The 21,858-nt window shown below is 35.4% G+C and overlaps 1 protein-coding gene across 1 annotated transcript in view; it reads left to right on the forward strand.

Moving 5' to 3' along the window:
• Positions 1-21,858, forward strand: part of DPH6 (diphthamine biosynthesis 6) — a 180,535-nt gene that overhangs the window by 137,852 nt on the left and 20,825 nt on the right. Inside the window, exon 13 of the mRNA XM_088529290.1 lies at positions 8,596-9,001. Within this exon, the coding sequence (XP_088385416.1) occupies positions 8,596-9,001 (406 nt within the window). The remainder of the gene's footprint in view (positions 1-8,595; positions 9,002-21,858) is intronic.

Here is a 21,858-nt window from a genome sequence, read left to right on the forward strand (position 1 = left end):
TTGACACTACACATGATGAATAAAACCCTCAGAGTGACAGTCTGTGATCATGTTTCATGTGGCAGACTTCATTTGCTTTCAGTTTATATTGCTATCAATTTATGACTTTGTTCCTTAAATAGTTATCTTTTTTCCACATTGTAACTGATATATTGAATGATGTATGTTTGAGAGGTATTTCACGGAATCTTACCTTTAATCATTAACTGGTTATCTCTCGACTCAGGAACCTTTAGTTTTTTGTGAGAAAGTTAATATTTTTAAAGCAAATATGATAGTTTTTCAATACGTAATTATTTTCTCATCCCTTTTTCATTTTCATATCCTTTGGAGTATCAAGCATATAGTGCTTGGATTTACATTTAGCTCTGCAGGAACTACTTTAAATATTATTATTACAAAGGAAGAAATCAAGAATCAAAGTGAATTCTGAGTCCAATGCTGAGGTATAGGAAGGTGCAATTGCAGGAACAGCAGCCTGCATTACAGCATGGAACTAATTCACAGCTTGAAAGAAAGTCCCTGCTGGGGAGGAAATGTAGGGGAACTGGCAGAATTTTGCTGCATCTGCTCCCTACTGCTAATAAGCTTTAACCTGTTTCATTTTTATTATGCTTACTGTTTAGCTATTTTGCTTCCAAAATTATTTCTGTAACTATGAGAACACATAAAAGGGAGCACGGCGTGTAGAGCTGTTTAAATATTTAAAACCGTCAGCAAGGGAGATTAAAGGCCATAATGAGTGAGATGGTTGCCTTCTCGGTGTGGGTTTTTAGAATTCAGGCACAGAGGCACCGGTGGAAAGACCGAGCGTAAGCAGTGGGTAAAACAGATTTCATGGCTTTAGTAGCTTTTACAGCCAGAAGGCACCATTAGATCATTTAGGCTGACCTGTATATCACAGGCCATTACATTTCACCCAGATACTCCCATTTTGAACCCGGTGAGTATACTTAGACTAAAATATATCAAACCTCAGGAGTTTATAATGTTTTATGCCACAGGCGGAGAACTGAGATGCTGAGCTTCCCGTGCAGTAGTCCGGGTGTTTGCCAGGTTGGTACGGACACAGGAGAGCGTAGGAGATGATCTGAGACTAATTCTGCACAGCCAGCCAAACAACCCAAGGCTTGTGTGCCGTTAACATAAGCGAAAATCCCTTCCTGGTCCCTAATCAGGTGACCACTTTGACTTGGGGAAAAAAGCCAGGGATGTATATGGTGTTATCAGAGCACTCGTTTACCCAGGTTTCCCACCTGGAGCCATGAGCAGTTCCTTTAAAAAATAGTAAAATAAAATAAAAATGGGCAACCGACCAGAATAAACAAACAAGCCCTAAAATGCTTAAGTTTTCATTATTTGTAAGTGAGAATAATTAAGGTCCCAGGAAGAGGGAGAATACTTTCCTTCAAGCAGCCATATCTATTCTTAAAGCTAATATTCATTGTCTGATTCTGAATTTCAGTCATTATGACCCTTTGAAAGCTGTGCTGACAGTCCTGTGCTTATCAAATTCTAAGCCCAGACACATTCATTGCACACTTGCTTTCCTCTGAATAATCAGTGCTATATCTGAAATTTATACCGTCTAAAAATGTGCAAAAAATGGTACTCTATGTTTTCCATGTGATGTTATCATATGCTTCCCATAGCTGGATATCTAGCATTTAAAAATCTTTCTTTTGCTGTCATGCTGGCATAATCGTCACATGCAATTATGAAATGTGTTTTCAAAAGAGATTAAAATGAATAGCATTCATTGGGAAGTCAAAAATCCTACGTCTATGGGGCTATTGAGACAGTGCTGCCAGATAATGGGATGGTACAAGATTGTGGTATTTAATTGATAAATTAAGCAAAAGTGGAGTCGCCATCTTTAATAGGAGATTCTTTTCCAATACTGTGAAGCAGAGGTCTGTTGTCGTTTCTGGGGTGTGTGTTTTTTTTTTTTTTTTTTAATAACAATTTCAGCAGTTCAAATTGGGTTTTGTTTCTCTTCTCAAGTTACTGTTAAAAGTAATTATCTAAGCCTTGAGCTCAAGAAAACTTCCACATTGATAAGCCCAGAAAGGTGTTATGGTAGTTATTACAGCATTTTTATATCATCTTTCTTCAGATTTTCAGTTGCTTAGCTGTTCTAGGGATTGGTTCAGAGCTTGCATTGTCCTAATGGCCGTGTTGTTGCTCTCGTTTTGATCAGATCAAGTCACTGTGTCTTTGCCTTCTCGGCTTCCCAAATGAAGGATAAAAAAGCAGCGGTCCAACAATAGAAGAGAGAACCAAGTCTAACAAGAAAATGATATCCTTGTTTACCAAATATCTTCCAAAGAGAGCTTATAAAGTTACATCTTAAATTTCAGTAGAGTCCTTTTGTCTATTACCTGAAGTGACATAAATTAATCCTTTTTGGCCTCTGTTGATGATAATGGTAAAGACAGAATAGAAAACATCCAGATTATTCTGTTTAGCTAGTATGAATCATAGGTAATATAGAATTTTTGGTCTGTCTTTTATGAACTCTTTCTATTTTCATTGGCTTCCACATTTGCTCAGCTTTTTGAGAGAAAGCAATAGTATTTGCGTTAGTACAGTTCATAGAGCATTAGTCATCGGAATTCGGATTCCATAAAGACTTAAACATGTACTTTCTGCACCGTATGTTATAAATCTGCATGTTTAATTTTTTACAATTATTCTGAAAAAGACCTAGTTTGGATTTTGTTCCAAAAGTCTGCATGTAGCAATTAGTCCTTGGAGAGATCACATTAATTTGAAATCCATTAGAATTTTAAAAATTGGTTAAAAGTATCCTTAGAAATAATGCCCGTATGTCTACTTTACCTTTTTTATGTTTCTATTTTTGAAATGTAGGTAAAGATTGCACAAAAAAAAAATGCAAGGTGTGCCTTAGATACTAGCACTAAAAATAAAGAGCTCTGCTTTCTCTCGATTCTCTCAGTTACAGTAACATGAAATAAGTACGGGCTGAGTTTTCAGGCTGTCATATTCAAAGTAGTTATTTGTGATACAGTGGAATTAAACTGCAGTCAGCTTTGTCCAACACAGTATGGAGTAGAGCAGACTAAAGTATCTGAAGAACTTGTTTCTTTTTATTTTAATGACATTTATTGCATCATGAATATTCAGCTTCATAAGACCTCAATTTTAGTCTGCCATTTTTGTCTTACTATATTTTTGGCATGCAGTAAATAATCTGGGTTTTTTGTTTGTTTCAAGAAAGAATGCTAACCATGAGATTTTTTAAGGTTTGCAAAAGGAATATTCTTAACAATTTCATTGTTATAAAACATTGAGGTATTCATTCTTTGAATTCAGAAGTGTAACACCAGGAATATATGTGGCCTATTTATTAGACAAACTAGGATGTTGAAAAGGATTGCTTCTATCCTACTTTCTTTGGGAGCTGACGTTTTTATTCTTATGCAGTTTTCCTAGTGGAATCTTTACTTTTCAAAGTCATAAACCTATTGTTGTGAGAGACTCTCCAGCAAAGCTTAAACTGGATCTCTGGAGTTTGATGCAATCTGTTTTATGCAGGCAGTGTAAAAGAATTTTTAAATGTATTATTTAAAGGCACATTAATCTTGCCAGTATAATGGTGTAATAATGCATGCCATCGAAGGTTTTCATAAACTCAGCTTCTGAAAGTAACATCACAGTATCTTCCTTTTTTGTTCTCTAAGTCAGTTCTTTGTAGAGATAGCAATTACGCATTCATCTTTTTCTCTTGCAGTCTGATTCCATATTCAGCTGTGAAGTAGGTACACTTCAGTTCTTATACAACAAAGAGTATTTCTCTTTTGGAAGAGATGCAGGAAGTCAAATAAACAAATGTATATAATAAATGTTAATAGGCAAAACGTGTACTTTTTTAAATTAAATTGTTAAGTAAACTTGCTAAATGCTTATGTAATGGAACGAATTTGAATATGGTCGTATACTCATTCCTCTTTTTTGGCGTGTTGCTAGGTCTGGCTTTGATTTTTCATTTTTAATGATAAAATGCCTTTTTAGTTTAAGAGATTCTCTTTTAAGGTTAACACTTTTAAAACCACATTCTTTCTAAGCTGGTTTATAGGACTTACAGCACTGTGTTTTCCATTTAGCTGTGCCCCTTACTTCAGCTTCCACTTTGTTTTGTAGCGGTTCTGTCGTGCACCAGGCGTTCGTCAGTGTAAGTAACAGGATTCCCGGAGCGACTCTGAGTAGGCACAATGAAAGCAGAGTGATTTTTCACCAAGAACTAAGATGTGCAGAATGTAAGGAACTGAGTAATGCTATGAACTACTGAGATAATTCTTGAATTTAAGCAAAACTCAGGAAAGCATTATGCACACAGCAGTTCAGATAACCATTTTTACATTAATGTGAAGATATAGTTTAATTACAATTCTAAAAATTAAGACACACTGTTAACCTTCCTTCTCTTTATGTGAAAGATTTTGTATTTCTGCATTAAACATTTTCATAAAAGTGTTAGCTAGGGCATCTTTTCAGCCTGAGCCTAGACATGAGTAAAGAAATTGAGTAAGAATTACCATTCTCTTTTCTTGTGATTAGATACACCACTGAATTGGATCTCATTTGATAGCTGTAGTGTGTGTGTAGTGTGTGGCCTTCAATAACTTTTCAGCCATGCTCTCCAATACCTTCTATTTCCAGCCAGTGATCCCTATGCTTTTGCAGATTTAAGGTAATTTAAGATTTAAGATCATTCTGTATCACAAAGTTGAGTTTGTGAGCAGATCCCCTTTCTGCTGGGCACTGCCTGGTGCTATAAGTTCCATTTGATTGTTCATACTGGCACTGCTGTCTGCATCGGTGTAAGCGTGGACTGAAAATATTCCTGTCCTCTCTCACTGGGATTCCAGCTCCCCAGGATTCCCTTAGGGGAAAAAGGGAGAAGAGGAAACGTTTCCTTCCTCAAAAAGAGTCCAAGAGTAACCACTCAATTTTCCAGATTAAACTATTTTTTCTCCACTTGCAGCGTCATTATAAGATCATACTTCTTCCAGCTCAAGACTGGTATGAATACCTTGGTCAGCTAGCTGAAAAAGCATTTCTCCCTTCAAAGCTATTTTCTGTATGCCTCTGCTTAACTCTGTCCAGATTATTAATGCATAAAATCAATCTGGAATATCCCAGAAGAATGTAAAACTCTCTCAGAGGAGGCCATGTGTCACCCACCATCCTGGTCCCCCAATCCACTTTTCTGTAGCTATGCTCTTACCACCATTTTATGGTCTCTAGCTTTTATACTAAAAGACAAGAGGGAAAAGTCAATTCTTATCCACCTTTTGTACATCATATGTGATTTTGTAAATCCATCGTCACTTTCTCAGTCTCTTCGTTCATAGCTTTTGATCATCTATATTCTTCTCTAAACATATTCTAGATCCTTTTCCAGGTGAGAGATCCAGATTTGTGCACTTTATTCAAGGTGCAGGTGAGCAGTTTCTGCAGTGTCACAGTGTTATCCACCTTATTCTCTATTCCTTTCCTAAGAATGCGTAACATTTTATTTGCTTTCCTGACTGATGTCAACTGCTGTGATACTTCATTAAGCAGTCCATGCAGGCTTTCCAAGAAGTTGCATAGTTTAGCATGGCACTCTCCTTAGTGTTTACAGTAATATGGTATCAGTCCTTCCTTGGGATTACAAATTGGAAGATAAATAATAGAATCATGTTCCCAGTCCTCCTAAAAACTACTACTTATCTTCTGTTTCTCCCCTGAAATTGTGATAAATGGGTTTTATTACCACAAGGATATCAGTATTTTCTTCAGTATGAGGAAAGTCCTTTTTTTTATGGGAAATGTTCAAAGATCATGAAGATAGGGGATGATGTAGATACATGTGTTTAGTAGAAAAATCTGGATATTTTGTCTTCCTTTTCCAAACTTTATGGGGTTCTGTCTTTACGGAATTTCTGAAGAACTGTTTAGTGTTTCTTTTTCAAGATTTACAAGACAGCCTTTTTCTGCTTTGGATTTCCTTTTCCAAGGCTGTGAAGATATGAAAGAAGGCCTGAAGCAAAACCTGTACTCATTTATTGAATAGACTACATTGATATCGTCATACAAGAACCCTAATGACTTGCTTTTCTTCATAGTATCAGAGCTACCTGCCAAAAGTGCTGAGTCTCCCAGACGAGAGTGTAGACTCAGTTATAAAGAGCAAGCTAGCAGTAAAATAATCAGACTTTGTCTTTAATTATATGCTTTCTCATATTATTCTAGCATTATATGAATAGAATTCCCTAGCAGACCTTATGTTCATTGTTATTTACTGGGCAGGCTGTCATAAAGATATTCAGCTGTTTAAGGCAGTTGTAAATTTAGAGCTAACTCAAGCACACTTTTAAGACTAAATGCAACATCCATGTATAACACAAATGTCAGCGATTTCTTGAAAATCAGCAATTGCTGATAAGTCAGGTGAGGTCGTTGTTGGAAGCATTTCTGTAAGAGTCCGTAACAGTTGATGAAAGACTGTTAGTCCCCAGTAGCTTCGTCGCTAAAGCTTTGCACAAACCCTTAAGTTAAAGGTTATGAGTGCCAGTGGAAGTTTACGGCACTGTGCAGGTGTACTGTGTATAGTCATTCACTCAGAATGATTCTGATTTGTTAAATTTGGAAATGTACTTTATCCTGGCCTTAATTTTTGTGTATTTTTTCATCCTCTAAATGGCAGCTGAAGGCAAGCAGAAATACTGAGTAATTGATTTAACAACCTGCGACAAGTACAGAGAAGTAGAAAAGTTTGTTTCAATGCTTGACATGACCTGAGAGAGCTTCTTTAGTCTTTTTTTCTAAACGGTACCTCAGCACCTTGGGCCAGCAAAGTGGCCTTTAAGCCTCAATGAGCATGACTTTTTTTTTTTTTTTTTTTTTCCTCTTGGTGCAAAGCTCCAGTATTTCATCTTTTCAAACTGTTTTACAGCACTCAGAGCAGAATTATATTGACAAGGTTAGAATTCATCTCCTAGAGGAGAATACTGTGCTCCTGTTAAGTGCTAATATAACATTTATGTGTTGGTACCTTAATAACAGCCCAGCTTACCTAATGAAAGTACTGAAAGCAAACAGTACTCAGTGAGATTTTATTATGACTGAAGTGACTGCAATTTGAGACAAATTATCGCTATTTTTGTTCCCATATCAAAAACATAAATACTAAAGCAATTGCTACATGTTTGGTATAGAATTAGACTCCACTATCGTTAATATAGAAGTAAGTGCATTTTTCATGTAAACAGCTCACGAGGGTCAAGCAGTAAAGATATTCTGTGGAAAATGCTTGTCAATAACTTTGCGAGTGAATTTTGAAATAAAGTGCCTGTAACCCATCATTATTCCTTCCTCTCAAAGTCAAGTGTGAGTGGATGAAAATTGAGCTTGTGAATTGAAGGTACTGAGAGTTATATGGCCTTATCGACTTTGGGGAAAATGACAGTTTTGCTTTGTTATTATTTTTCCATTCAGAGGTCAGGCAATGGGCAGTATTACCAGTAAAGACTGCAGTGTAAGCAAATTGGTGTATAAAAAAAAAATTATCTGTGTACACCAAGAAGAAGGTGTAAGTCACTAAAATTAAAATGTTCAACATATGATCTATGTTTAAAAAACGGAGGAAAAAGTAAGAAAAATATCTGCTGGCCAGAATAAATATTTAAAATTCTTCAAATAAAAATATTCAGAAAGCAGATAATGTTAATGGAAATACTTTGAGAGGATATGTATTTCATAAATTCAATTGCTTTCTATAAATAGACTTTGCCATATAATACATGTTAGGATTTTTGTCCTTAAGATAATGGCAGACCTAAATATGCTGTTCCTGGTTTAAAGTTGTAAAGATTCTTTTCTTTTTTATTCAGATGAAAAATGACTAAATACCCAGCAACAATAGATGGATGAGATAAATCTTTTATGAACTGATCTTAGGTGTGTTAAGATTCAAAGATAATGCTCTTTAATGTACACCAGTACGATTAGTTTAGGTTGAAATGGCTACAAATTCATAGTTTCTTTCTTTGTATCATGGAAGAACATTTCAGCATTCTGAAACGTTATATTCAATTGTTATGCCTTTTAACATGCTACCTTGCAAATTGTACTCAAATTTTTACCAAGAAAGTAAGCAGAAGACATATCCTACTTCTTTAATACCATTAGAAGAGTAGCAGCTTAGAGGTAGCTTATTAAGTCTAAGTAGGTATGTTGTTTGACGTATAAAACTACGTATTCCCAGTTTCTGGTTATTTTGAAAAACAGCCTTGCTATTAAGGAAGTGTTCTTGTCTTTTAGGAAGGTTTGTTCAGACCATTCTGCTGTTCTGAACTATGTGAATTGTATCTTTACTGTATCCTTAATATTCCAACCTTTAAAATAAATCAATGTGCTTTGCTAATAATTCATAATTGTTTAAAATGGTAACAAAGAAAGATAGGGAAAAATGCAGTCCGCGTTAAATAACTTTTCTGTCAGACTTTTTGAAAATCTCAACTGAGAATGAGCATCATTATTTTCTAACAGTTATGTAATACCCACAATATTTTGTTTATTTTTTAGGAAGAAGACTCAGAGACATATGATGATGTAGCTACAGTGTGTGGGATGCTTGCTGTGGTTGTAATATCTCACTTACCCAGAGATGCTGCCATTGAATGGCATGTCATTGCAGTAGTTGACAATCCAATGCAAAGAAAACATTTTACAATGAAGATGTTGTCAGGGGGCTTTGAAATTGAATGTGAATCTGTGGAGTCCAGTTCTGCGTCTTGTGCTTCCATCTCTGTACGCCTGAGCTTGCTATCACCTTCCACTTCTCCCCTCGATTTAGATGGACCTCTTCGTGACTTAGTTGCTCTGTTTAGACAAGCTGTTGAGAAACTTTCTGAAGACTGCAGAGCAATTCCTTTGTCTTCTAGAGCTTTTTTCAGGAAGGATTTCTTTGATGCTCAAACACTACAAGCAGGTAAGACTTTTGATGATGCTAAAAAGTGTTAATCCTAGTCATGAGGTAAATTTTCTTTACTTCTACATAAAGTTTATTTGGAATAAGGTATTTTAGAAATGCCTTTGAGGATAGGCATGATTAAGATATATTTGTTCTTTTTCTGGTTGCCAGGCATAATTCTCAAATAGAAAACTCCATCTTTGGTGGTTTTCAAGTCCAGACTAGATATAGTCCTATAGACTAAGCTGGTCTGGTCTCATCTGCTGAGCCTGCTTTGAATAAAAGGTTGGACTAGACGAGGTCCTTCCGATCTGAATTGTGCTGTGATTCTATACAAGAGAAATTGTCACGATACCTGAGAAGTCCACGTAGCAGCCTCAGAGTCAGAGATAGGTAACATGAATTTTCTACGTAAAAGTCTTTGAACAGAGTTCAGATGACAAAATGTGATTGTCATGATCTAGAAATATTTTTAAATGTAAATGTTTAATGTATTAACGGATACTTTTTCAAGAATTAATAACAATGAAATATAGAGAAATATAAAGCAAGAAGTATATGATATTGAATCCTATAGATTAGAGGGTGTCTTTTGAACACAGGGTGACTTCAAACCACTTTTTTTAAGTAGAACCTGTATACTGAGCAAATTTACTATTTTTTTCCAATATTAAGATTTTTTTAATATCTGATTCCCTGGAGAAATCACGAAGATACAGTACAAGAACTATAAAGTGTCATTTATTCATCATATTGTATATCTGTATTCTGTGTTGTGCTCTATTTTTGAAAAACTAACACTGTGCAAGTGCACAGAAATCTCTTTTGTCTGTTAGGCCTACAAAATTGGTAGATTCTCCTTGTACTGAAATCAGTTAAGAATTTTTCTACTAATTTCAGAAGGAAAATCTGATCCTTGAGATCCTTAGTCTATATTTTTCTTAAACATGCATGCACATAAAAAAATCCTTGCAAAACCACAACTGATCTATATTAATTAGCTGACATAAATGTTAGCCCTCGAATATTCTACTGTCCTATTTTTTTCTTAACCTGCAGCAGTTTTTGAAGAAAATTCAACTTGACATTGTTTAATAGATTTAAAGTACAGGAATTGAAAGCTATAAAAATGTGGCATAGAGTAAGCATATTAAATCCAAGAAACAAGGAATGAACATATAGCCTGACAGAATGTTGTTGTTTTTACTACATCTTGTTTAAGGACTAAAAGGAAACCTGATAAAACATGTTCTTGGCATGGGATTAACATTATCCTTTTGCCTGCTCCCTTTTTGATATTTCGTAGGCCATAAATAATTACTTTCAAATAAATTTCATTTGTTTTGTTAATGATATTGCTGACTAAAATATATGAACGGTATACATGAATATTTGATACAATTCATGTTACTCTACTAATTCCATAGGTAGAGAAAGAGTTGTGATTTTTACTTATTTGTTTTTTGTTGTATTCAGATCTATCTACTGTCATAGTAACATCCATCACTATAACAATTTTATCATTATCATCATTGGTAAGAAATACATACTTTCAAATCTCTAGAATATATGGTATAGATTAAATATACAAGTGGAGCTACACTCATTGATGTATTTTGAAAGAGTTTTAATCTGAAAAACTTTAGAAAGTTCATAAAATGGGAAGAGGCATTGTGCAATCTATTTGAAACAATCTGAAATTAAAATAGTTGATGGTTAAATATCTCTTACTGACAGCTTCAGGCTGATAGAAGACTATTATCTGAGTTTCCACTCTATTACAAGACAGATTCAAAATCAGAAGAGTAATCTTCAATATATCAATAGCACAGGGACATATTTAAGTGTTTTGCTAATATATGTCCTCAGTGCCTTCAAAGGCTTCTAGCCTCAGGTGAAGTCTTCTCTTTCCAAAAGCAGTTCAGCCTTCATTTGTAGCAGACTAGCAAATTGGAGAAGCCTGTTCGTCCCTGATGGAGCAGGGTGAGAACAGAGAACGTGTACACTGTGTGTGTGGTGACACATTATTGGAAGTTGCTATAGCCAGTGTTACCGATGTCAAAAGAAGCTAAAGGTTTGTGATGCAAATTGGAGAAAGATGGTGTTCTGTCTCCCTAAGACCAGATAAAAAGTTTCATTGAACAACGTGCAGGACTGTCGGCACCCTTCTCGCAGGCAATCGCTCATCGCATACGAGAGCATTACGGGCACCATGCTGAGACTGCGGAACATGTTAGGAGCAGGAGGATTAGAGTAAGCTGACATATATATTTAGTAAGATGCTGTTAAGCCTGTAGAAGTCTTTAACATAAATTTGACTATTTCTTTCTTGTTCTCATTTAAATATGCATTAATATAAACATGTCAGGACAATTTGCTATACCACCCAGTTGACTAGATTATACTTCAGTATAGGAAAGAGGAAGGATTTTAAGTCATCCCATTACAATTTCACCAACTCTGCTCATAGGCCGTATGCAAAGTATTTTTGAATATTTATTGGCAATGGAAAAGGTTCTGCATTTAGTACATCATATTATATAATCCTTTTTTAATACTGTAGAAAAAAATAAAGTGGGAATATAAAAAGAGAACAAGAATAGAAATGTAGTCTGGAACTGCCCTGGTGAACAGAAACTAAAATAGTCATTAAGAGCTGCTCACTGAGTGCACACGAAGCAGGTACGACACATTCTGTTCACAGACAGAATGCAAGTTTCGTTTCCATCCTAAATCAAAAGAATCAAGAAAAGTACCAAACAGATGTTCAACATCTTTTATGAAGTATACGGAGTACCATTATTCCTCTGTATCAAAGTTGTTATTTCGCTTATGATATTAGAGTTTTTTAGGATTGTCTTCTAAAAGCACCAACTATTGCCAGTTGTTATCATCTTATACTAGATTTCAGGCAAATGTTTATTCTAAGAAAAATCCTTGCCTATAAAAACTTGCCATTAAACTACATCAGCCAAAAATCAGTTTACAAGAATGAGGATTGTGCATTTTTTAACAAATAGGAAAGGGAGAAGATAGACATTCAAAGCATAATAATATAAGATGCTATTCTACTAAAAAGTTATATATAACATTTATATATGCAATTTATTTATTCAACTGCAAAGAACCTTACAAAGCACAAACAGTTACAACTATAGGTCTAGTTATGTAGTCACATGTTTTCTCAAGGTTATTGAAAAAGTAGTACTGTGAAAAATATAAAAGAAATGGGAGAAGGATCAGAGTTATCCAAATATAACCTACGAGACAGAATGATTGCAGTGGCTGCAGCTGCTGCCAGAGGTGCCTGGGGCTTTATCTTTCTCGAACACTTGCTCTGTTTTCTCCTCGTACATTACAAGTGCCGCTACCTGCCAGTACACCAGGAATAAAACAAATTCTCATAGAAAATCAGGCATTCAAAAATAAGAAGAGGTGATGTGGAAAGTTAACTTTCAGTATAGAGTCTCTCTTTACATACAGGTGATGTCTATATTTTTTTCCCCTATTCCTTGAACCCATTCAGTTATGTTACTTTTTGAGTAGTAGGGTGGGCAGAACTGAAGGCAACGTCTTCTGCATTTTGTATGAAGTAGGAAAGGGTTTGTTATATTACAGCATAAGTCAAAGTTAGAGAAAATTGAGTTGTACCTGATCAGCTTTGCAATTGCTAACTAATGATGCAGTTGTGACTGAAGTATATAATTTGGACAAACAAAAATATTTTAAAGTATCAAAAAGCAGTCTGAAATAGACTCAACTTGGTTTGCTACAAAATCCCTTAATTTAGGCTAAATGGAAAATCTAGAAACAGTTGCGAACCTGAAAGAAGAGGAATTTTCACTTTTAATTCCCTGGGTTTCCTGTTAGGAAAACAAAGAATTTGCCAAGTATAATAGTTCAAGCAACAGTCCTATGCTTCTGCTCCAATAAATAAATAATAAATGGTTAAATTAGCACTAGGGGAAATGAATCAAATTATAATATATGTAAGCAATTAGGAAACAATGACTTGATTCATGAGTGTGTTTTGAAATGGTATTTTAAAAGAGTGAAAGTAGTTAAATTTGGTCTTGAGCCACAGAAGTGGCTTTGGAATCTTGGTATTGTTGACCAAATTATCCATTCAGGAGACTGGATATTATTTATATACTAAATGGTTGTCAACATGATGGAAGTTGAAATTTTTCACATCAGTGTTCAAGGTTATACTGTTATTATATTTACTATAAGTCATTTTGAATACTTTTTTAGCAGAATATCTCCCATAAAATTATGGGGAAAGGGATGTGGTTTTCGATTTTTTTTTCTAATGTTTACTGCCATAAACAGGAAATTGTTTTAACAGTAATGTTTCCTTTTGACTGAATTTGAATAGGAATGTGGCTTTTGCCTTGGAAGCAATTTTTAAAAATATATTAGATCTTACTTTAGAGCAGAGGCCTTCTGTCATTCAGGATGGCAATTAAAAAAAAAAAAAAAAAAAACACAGAAACTAGCTAGAGAAAAATACAGCCACTCAACAGCAAGGCAAAAAGAGGAGAGGAAAGGATTTTCTTGTTCTTTTTGTAACCTGCTCTGTAACTTTTATGTCAAGAAAGTAGCTGTAACTAACCATCAAATGACACTATTTTGCTATTGTCGCTATTCATGCAAATTGCCTTTGTATAACATGTGTGCCAAGTCTTACTTTTTTCCTTCCTTTGGCCTTCCCTCTGCTTTTCTAGTAATGCACTAAGTCTGCTCTGATCCAATTGATAGTTCTAACTCATTGACAGTTCAGGTACATTTATGACATTGCATCTTAAAAGAATCAACCCTCTTCGTGCTTCCACAGTAAATCTAAATCACCAGCTGTTGGGAGATGACAGAAATTTTTTCATTGCAACGAATGAGAATTCTTTGCCTTCCTGCATTATATCTGAATGGCAGGAGGCACCTGCAGGTTGAGGGAAGTGGGCTGCACCTCAAATACTGTGGCCTGTTTGGGGGCCTCCCGGTGCAAGAGAAAGCTCAACAGACCAGAAGTCTGGAGAAGAGCCACGAAAATAAATGTTTGGGAAAGTGGAGTATATGCCATCTGAGAGGGGAAAAAAAAAAAAAAAGGAGGAAATATTTATTCCACCTGGAAAAGAGAAAGCTAAGGGAGAACTGAACTGCAGTCTCCACTGTCTTAATCGCAGCTCCACAGCTTAATAGAGAAGGAGGAGCCGGCCTTTCCTCAGACAAGAAAGGGCAAGAGGCAACACTCAAGGTGCAGCAAAGGGGAGCTCTAGCTAGGGGAACGGAAAGGTCAAGCAGCGGGACGGGCTGCTGAGAGAGCCTGTGGAATCGTCATCACAAGAGATTTGCAAAAACCTGACTGATCTAATCTCTAAAGTCAACCTGGTCTGAGCAAGAGACTGAACTAGATGGTTTCCAGAGGTCCCTACTAATGCATGATCCTATGATATTATGAAAAAAATCTATTATTATTATAAAATTAATAATATTAAATATCTATTATAGTATTATAAAATAACTAATAAGTTCATCCGAAGAATCCCATTAATTTGCATTTTTTTAAAAAGCCTGTTTCCTTCTGCCATTAATCCTGCACATTCTCACAAAAGAATTCCTTAAAACAATAATAATTACTGAAGCCAATAAGCAAGATTTCCTACTGGAGTGTGCCTTTGAAAAAGAACTACTTCTTTAGAAGTGTCTGTTCTTTGTTCTTTTTTTTTTTTAACTCATTTCTCTGTAGTATGCACATTTGTTCTTTTTCCTTTGCCTGTCTCTTTGTCTCAATGTAACTCATAAGTTCAGTGTTAGAATTATCACTGGGCTGTGATATCTCTGCAGTTTTTCTTATCACAGTGTAAAGCCAATGTGTCTCCAGGGTCTAATTCATTTGATGATGTTTGAGACACCTGAAGATGAGGAAAGTTGTTCCTCTTATGAAGATGAATAATTTATATCACCAGTAATGTCATATCATCTTGAACTGGCAAAAAAGTTACCTTCCTCATTTAAACGAACTAACAGATGTTTGTACTGTTTGATATGTGGCACAAACGTTGAGGTTCTCTATGTTTGCATTTCTAGTCTCTTTCTACCAGCAGTGAAAATAGTGTCTCACAAAAATATAAAGCAGTTTATTAAGTTGATCAAAAACTATAGAATGAAAAACATAATCCTGAGATGCTTCACAATCAGCTGCCTTGACAAAAGCAGCTACAGTTCTAACGTGGCTGAAGGACTAACCTTAGTTAGTTGCTGAAGTAACTAATGTCAGGTTAGTTTCCTTTTTACAAACTAAAGACTTAGGGGAAGTTTTTGAAGTGTTTCGAGCACAGAGATAACTGCTTTGTCAGATATATAATCTACACTAGAACATATTTGTCTTTAGCTGAAGGTTTTAGAAGCTTTGTCTTTGTTTAAAAGCATTTTCATTTCTTTTTCTTTTTATCTCTCACCAAATCTCTCTATATATCTTTCACCATTTCATAGCAATAGTGCAATTTCAATACAAAGTGTGCAGGAAGACAGAAAAGATAGGCCAGTACAGGTTTGAATAAACTAGGCAGAGATTGCATAGTGCAGTATCTTGCCTGCTGTCTCTCAGGGCAGGGGTTGGAAGTGTCTTGTATAAAGTTTGCTGCATGCCTGGAGAATTTTGATTTATCTGGAAATATTTTTTGAAGCTAATGAGTCAATGAGGAACAGGTTTCTTGTTCTTGCAAGTATGTGCTGTGTTATATAGATGTTTAGGTTCCTAAAACTCATAAGGTATTGGTAAATGCTTTTAGGAAAGGTAGTTAGATTATTGCATGGTTTATACATATTTTCTTTGTGGATTTCTGGTTAAATTCCAAAGATACTTTATAAAATAGCAGTATTATTACACAGAATGATAGAAAAAGAAGCCCTTTAATGTGATCCTTCTTTTGCTTTGTACTGTATTTGCAGCTTGTATCTGCAGTTTTTCCTTTGGCTTTATCTTTATTTCAGGAAATTATTTTAGTAAACTTTGCTAAACTTCGTGTATTATTCAGTTCAGTATGTGTCGATTCAATACACAAGCTATGGGATGGATTTAGACATAGGAAAAACAAAAGTATCTTACTGCTTTTTTTTTCAAGGATATCACACCAATGGTTCGGACGTAAATCCATTTTATTGCTAATTTTATTTATTTCCGCATACAAACAGGAAGATATATGGCACAGAAGGATTAACTAATTTGGTAACATAACAAAAGATGATGGAATTACAGAGCGTCGTATTTATTAAAGTTGTTATCTGGAGTTAAAGGTTCTGAAAATTAGATGCTGCTTAGAGACTATTTTGAAAAGAATAGATATGTACAGCATTGAGGCAGAATAGTTCATTGAAATGCATGCCTTGTTTTCGAAAGGGGTCTGAGATCAAATCCGTTTTGAGATTGCTCTTCTATTGGGTATAACTTCATCATTTTAGAATTGTCAAGGGATCTTGTCATTTCCATACTTTTATGAAATGCATGACTAGTTGTAGCCAGCCTGAGGCGTTTTCCACAATTACATACATGAAAACAAATATATTCTAATTTGGCTGATTACTATATTTTTTTATTTGCATTAACTACATTGAATGTGTCCTGAATCCCTTTGTGTTATATCATGTAGCGTAGCTTACCTGCTGTGATTTAATCAAGTGTTTGGATCCTTCAAATTATAACAATAAAATAAATTATCAGAATCTCTATCTTCAGATTAGGCTTTTTAAAATGTATTTTTCTTTTAAATTTGAATCTTGTTGTGATTGTTTTTAGCTGAGATAATATGTAAACTACTTAAACTTTCAGTTTAATGCCTCCAAAAATTCAGAAACAAAAGCCTCAGCTGTTTAATAATGCTTTCGTTGAAAGTGCTGCTTGTCATTTTTGGCTTAACTTGCCTGAAAATATGAGGGAGATTTCCAACAATTTTAGCTATTTTCTGTGCATTTGAAGATTTCATTTTGATAGGAAACAAGCTGTGTAATACTTCCCTTGTTCTCCTTCTGCAATAAGAGTACCATACTCGCTTTCATAAATGGCTTTGGTAGGTATTAATTTGAAGGAACAAACTGATAGACTGCTACTCATGTGTTGTTCAATAAACACTGCTTGAAATTCACTATTACCTTTTTTTTTCCCCACTCTTTACATTTCGCCTTTCGTGATATACTACAGATGTGCTGAAAAACATTCCAGAAATTTTCATCTCATAAAGTATCCCTATGCAAAGGCAGTAATTATACTGAAAAGATTGTATAAGTTCCAAGGAGCACTGATGTCATCTTAGATCTGAGGTAGCATATTTTTAGCTCTAAGCTGGTGAGGAGTCTTCAGTTAGTTCATCTTTCTTCATCTTTCTAAAACACATTTCAGAAATATCCAGTCAGTGCCTCCCACTAAGTTTGTTAAGAGAAAGAGGCAAACAATACATTTTCTGGAAGATAATAAGACTTAAATATCCCTGTCCAAACATAGAGGAAATTGTTTATTTTTCTGGCACAGGAGTGAGAGTGGTCCACATGTTAATGGAAGAGCTGTACACACCAGGCAAAAGGAGATATGGAATTAAAGACCTTGGCCCATTTGAACCAGAACGATTGTGGTCTCCAGCTCATCCAGAGGGTGATCTGTATTGGGAAATACAATGTGCCAACTGCAGGGACACACATCAAGTCCAAGTTTCAGAAAAAAAATGAGCATCTGATTTCTGAAAATCAAGTCAAGCTGAGCACCAGAAGTCAATTCACTTTTGTTTTTTTTTTGCCTTTTAGGCATAATGAAAAACCAGTCTATTGAAATTAGTGGAAAATATGTTATTAACATCACTGGGAAAGAATTTCAGCACAGCTGATGCATTTCAAAGATGTAATTTGAGCCTTCTTTTTCTATGGGGAGATGAAAGTACAAGACTTTATGCTAAAGCATGTTTATGTCCATTTAGTCTTTTCTACTCTTTTTACTCTCCTATTCTGCTTCTTTCCACTTTGATTCTTCCGTTGCTCTGAAGCACATAAGCCCCGTCTCAGTCTGGGTCTTGGAAAACACAATGCAAGAATACAAGTTGTAGGCTGGCACAGTGGGCCGACTGCAACAACAACAAACAAAAAGATGTAAAAATTAAGAGACAGCAGTCAGAAGTTTCTTGATCCAGAAGAATGAGATATGACCAACATAAACCAGAATATAGCAAACAGCAAAATAAAGCCAAAGCTTCTGTTTTTAAAGTCTGTTCTTCTATGCTGAAAATATGATCAGTAGTTCAGAAGCAAGAAGTAGTGAGCAAAAAGATGCGTACAGAAATTCACAGCTTGGATTCTGCTGGCTGTTATATATTAAATTAACAGTCATTAATACTTTTCTCTGTCCCCTTTCAAAATGAAAACAGTGGCACAGAAACAAGAGAAACTCGATAAATCGTACACAGTTCTCACTCCAGCCTGAATGCAACACATCCTTTTGCTGTTGTTAATTTTTAAAAAAGAACAAGTTTTGTATTAACTGGAAGAAAGGAAATATTTGAAGGAAAAATATTCCTTTTTAGGATTCTGATACCATGAAATATTTACATGTCTCATGAGAATTGCTGTATGCTTTACATTGCCATTAAAATTACTGCACAGAAACAGCTGGACTCCATCTCATTTAAACTTAAAGTGGGCGCATAGTCAGCAGTCAGAGTGGTGCATCTTTGATGCGGAGACGAGCAGTTCAGCTTTGCTTAGTACAGAGATTTCTGATCCAGCTGGAAGTTTCTCCCGAAACAACATGCAGGTCAGTGATTACGATGGGGATGCACGTTGCATGTTGACGTCCAAGGCTGGAGGTATTTGTTGAGGTAGTAGTACAGAAATGTCCGTGTCACCTCACACTTGTTAATTTTTAATGACTGGCTGCTTTTAAATTAAAACAAAACATCCCAATTACATTTGAATTGCTCACCGTCTGTCTTTGATGGTGAGGCTTAGAAAGCAACTATCATAATTGCCCCCTCTGTAGTGACCTTTTAAGGTGCATCCTTGAATTCCAGAGATGTTTGTTCAAGATCACCAGCTTCCGCAAGAAGCTCATGGTCTCCCAAGCAAATGTTATGTATAAAACACATTAAAAGTCCTACAGTAAACCTATGTTATCAGTGAAGAACAACCAGGTGGCATGAGTATAAATATTTATGTTTTAGCTACTATAAAACACTGACTGGTAATGTGGTTTGTATGGCAAATTCTCATAATTTCTTTAGGATACAAAATAATTATGAATTAATATTACATATTTTTTGGAGAGCCCTTCCAACTAACAAATGAATTTGAACATTTAAGAAAGTACGTGGGAGTTGCAGGAAATACCATGTCAAGCTTTATTAGATCGTACTAGCGTCTTATCAACTGGGGAGAAGCTTTGAAAGAAAGGGCAACATGTGACAGTAGCAGGTACAGTATTCTAAATGCATTATGCATGTGTGCATGTATCATGCAAATTGACCAATATGAAATAGTCTTCCTTCTTAAAAGATATAAATTAGGGCATTTAAGAAGACTACTTCAGAATATGTGGCAGCAGTTCAGTATGTATGCACCTACTTAATCCACCCATGGAGAACTTAAACCTGAAACTTTTCTGAACTGAAGTTTATGTCTAAAATTACCCCACTGAAAATGGCTTCAGTTCAGTATTTGAGCACTTAACTAACATATCCATAAAATTCTTAGTGCCTGACTCCTTACTAAGTTGACATGGTGTGTCTGCAAAAAGGAATTTGCTTACGTTCCCATCTAATGGTATAAGGGAAATGATAAAAATCCTGCAACAAAATTTTAAACAAGCCTGAAGAATTGAGTATCCAGAAACCAGAGGGTTATGGTCAATAAACTAAATTAGAAGCAACAATTAGAAAATCACATGAAAATACAAATTGTATTGTCTACAAAAACACGATTGATTTAGGTGTTCTTAACCTTTCTGGGGAATGAGTCTATTTTGAGTAAGTAATTGATTGTATGCAAAAAAGATCATCTTCCATGCCACAGTGTTGGTAGACATACAAATATTTTCCTTTCCACATTTATAAGCACAAAAGGCTATTTATTTTTGTCTATGCTTGTTAGATCTATATGATATATTTTTATATAAGTACTAATATTTTCTGTGTATTCTTTATTTCTTTATTTTCTTGAATAATAAGAATTTTGCATGCATACTTCAAGCTTTTCCATACTGCTTAACCAAATTAAGTCAATCGTGACATTCAGTTACACATCAGCATGCAGAATAAAGGGTGCCAGTAACTGGAGATGCGCAGGAGAAACTGCATCTCTCTCTTTTTCATTTTGAATACCTAAGACAAACAAAAAAATTTTCCTCTTGCCAGTCAGCTTATCCTAATATCATTCTGGAACAGAGAAAACAAAGCACCACTCATTTATTTCCATAGTTTTTGAAAGAGGAGAGTCTTTGTTTGCCTGAGAAGACTTGAGTGGTCTTCGTCAAGATTGAATGAGTCAAGTCATGAGCAGATGTTGAGGAGAAGAGATGGGTGAAAAGGGGGATCATACCATGTCAGTCACCTCTGAATTTGGGCCACCTTTCCTGTCATTGTGGCTCCTAACTCCTTGAGAAAGGATTGAAGGGTGATTCTGGCCTTCATGCATTTCATTCGTCTGCTCGCTTCAGAAGCCGGTAGCCTCAGGGCCTCTATCATGATTATACAAGGACATAGATGAGCATGTAGTTCACATCTCACACAGTGAGATCTGATCATTTAAATTTTTAAGAAAACACTCAGGTAACAGTTTTTTTCTGTCACTCTCAAAATTCATTGAATTGGAATGAGCAATCTGAATTTAAAAAGGATAGATGCAAATCAAAGTGTCCCCTCACTGGAATTTCTCAGAGGGTTGCCCACTGCTTTGCTGTTGTCCCTACTTTTGATGTTACTTATGCTTTGACTTGCTCATATTTGTTTAGACTTTTATCGGTCATGCAGCTTTAATAGCATTTGGACAACATAAAGTGGCCTTAAAAACAAGGAATCCTATCAGGAAAGAGACTTTCACTTACATACTTTGCATCTCCGTCCATGCTGACTGTTTTAAATATTTTTTTATATGTAAATAAATTTAGGCCCTTCATGGTTATACTTTAGTATTAAGTATACTCTCTTTTCATCTTTGCCTTGAAGAATTGCTTGATTTTTTTTCCCCATGTATTCATTATTTAGCTAAGCAGCCTGTTGATAGTTTCTTTTTGATTTGTAAGAAATATTTGAAATTATCTCTCAACTTGAGATTGAAGCCCAGTGATTTTAGATACCATTTGAAGTTTCCAGTGTTGCAAAGTCTATCACAAAGATGTTAAATTTTCATAATGAATTCATTCAGTTTCCAAGCAAAATTGCATGCCTCTGATTACAGCTTTGCAAACTCACCCTGCTGCTCCTTGGTTTGCAATGTCTGGCATTTGAAGTGCTCCATTTCTTCATAAAATAGAAGTGGCACTGGCAGTAACCGAACATTCTCCGTACTCCTTTTTTAGTGTGCCAGAGTCACGTTTTGCAGTCTGTTTCAAGTAGGAGAAAGGGAATTTGGGCTCCGCAATTTTCAATACTTGTTCTTCTAGTCATGCATTGCTTCTATTATTCTGCAGCCCATTGCCTCACAAAGATCGTATGGATGATACCTTTTTTAAGGAAAATTATCATATAGTATGAAGAGCTAGACCATATAAGTATGAAAGAGCTCTGTCTGATTTTCATTCAATTGCAGGATAAATTGCTAGACTGGAAACTGGGAACCTGTTCCTTTCACTACATGTGAAAGGAACAGGTTCAGCATTAGAAATGTGGATGCAATTCTGGAGC

Source organism: Tinamus guttatus, unplaced genomic scaffold, assembly GCF_059628265.1.
Source record: "Tinamus guttatus ecotype Peru unplaced genomic scaffold, ASM5962826v1 Tinamus_guttatus_pri_ptg000327l, whole genome shotgun sequence".
In the NCBI taxonomy this organism is placed as follows: Eukaryota; Metazoa; Chordata; class Aves; order Tinamiformes; family Tinamidae; genus Tinamus; species Tinamus guttatus.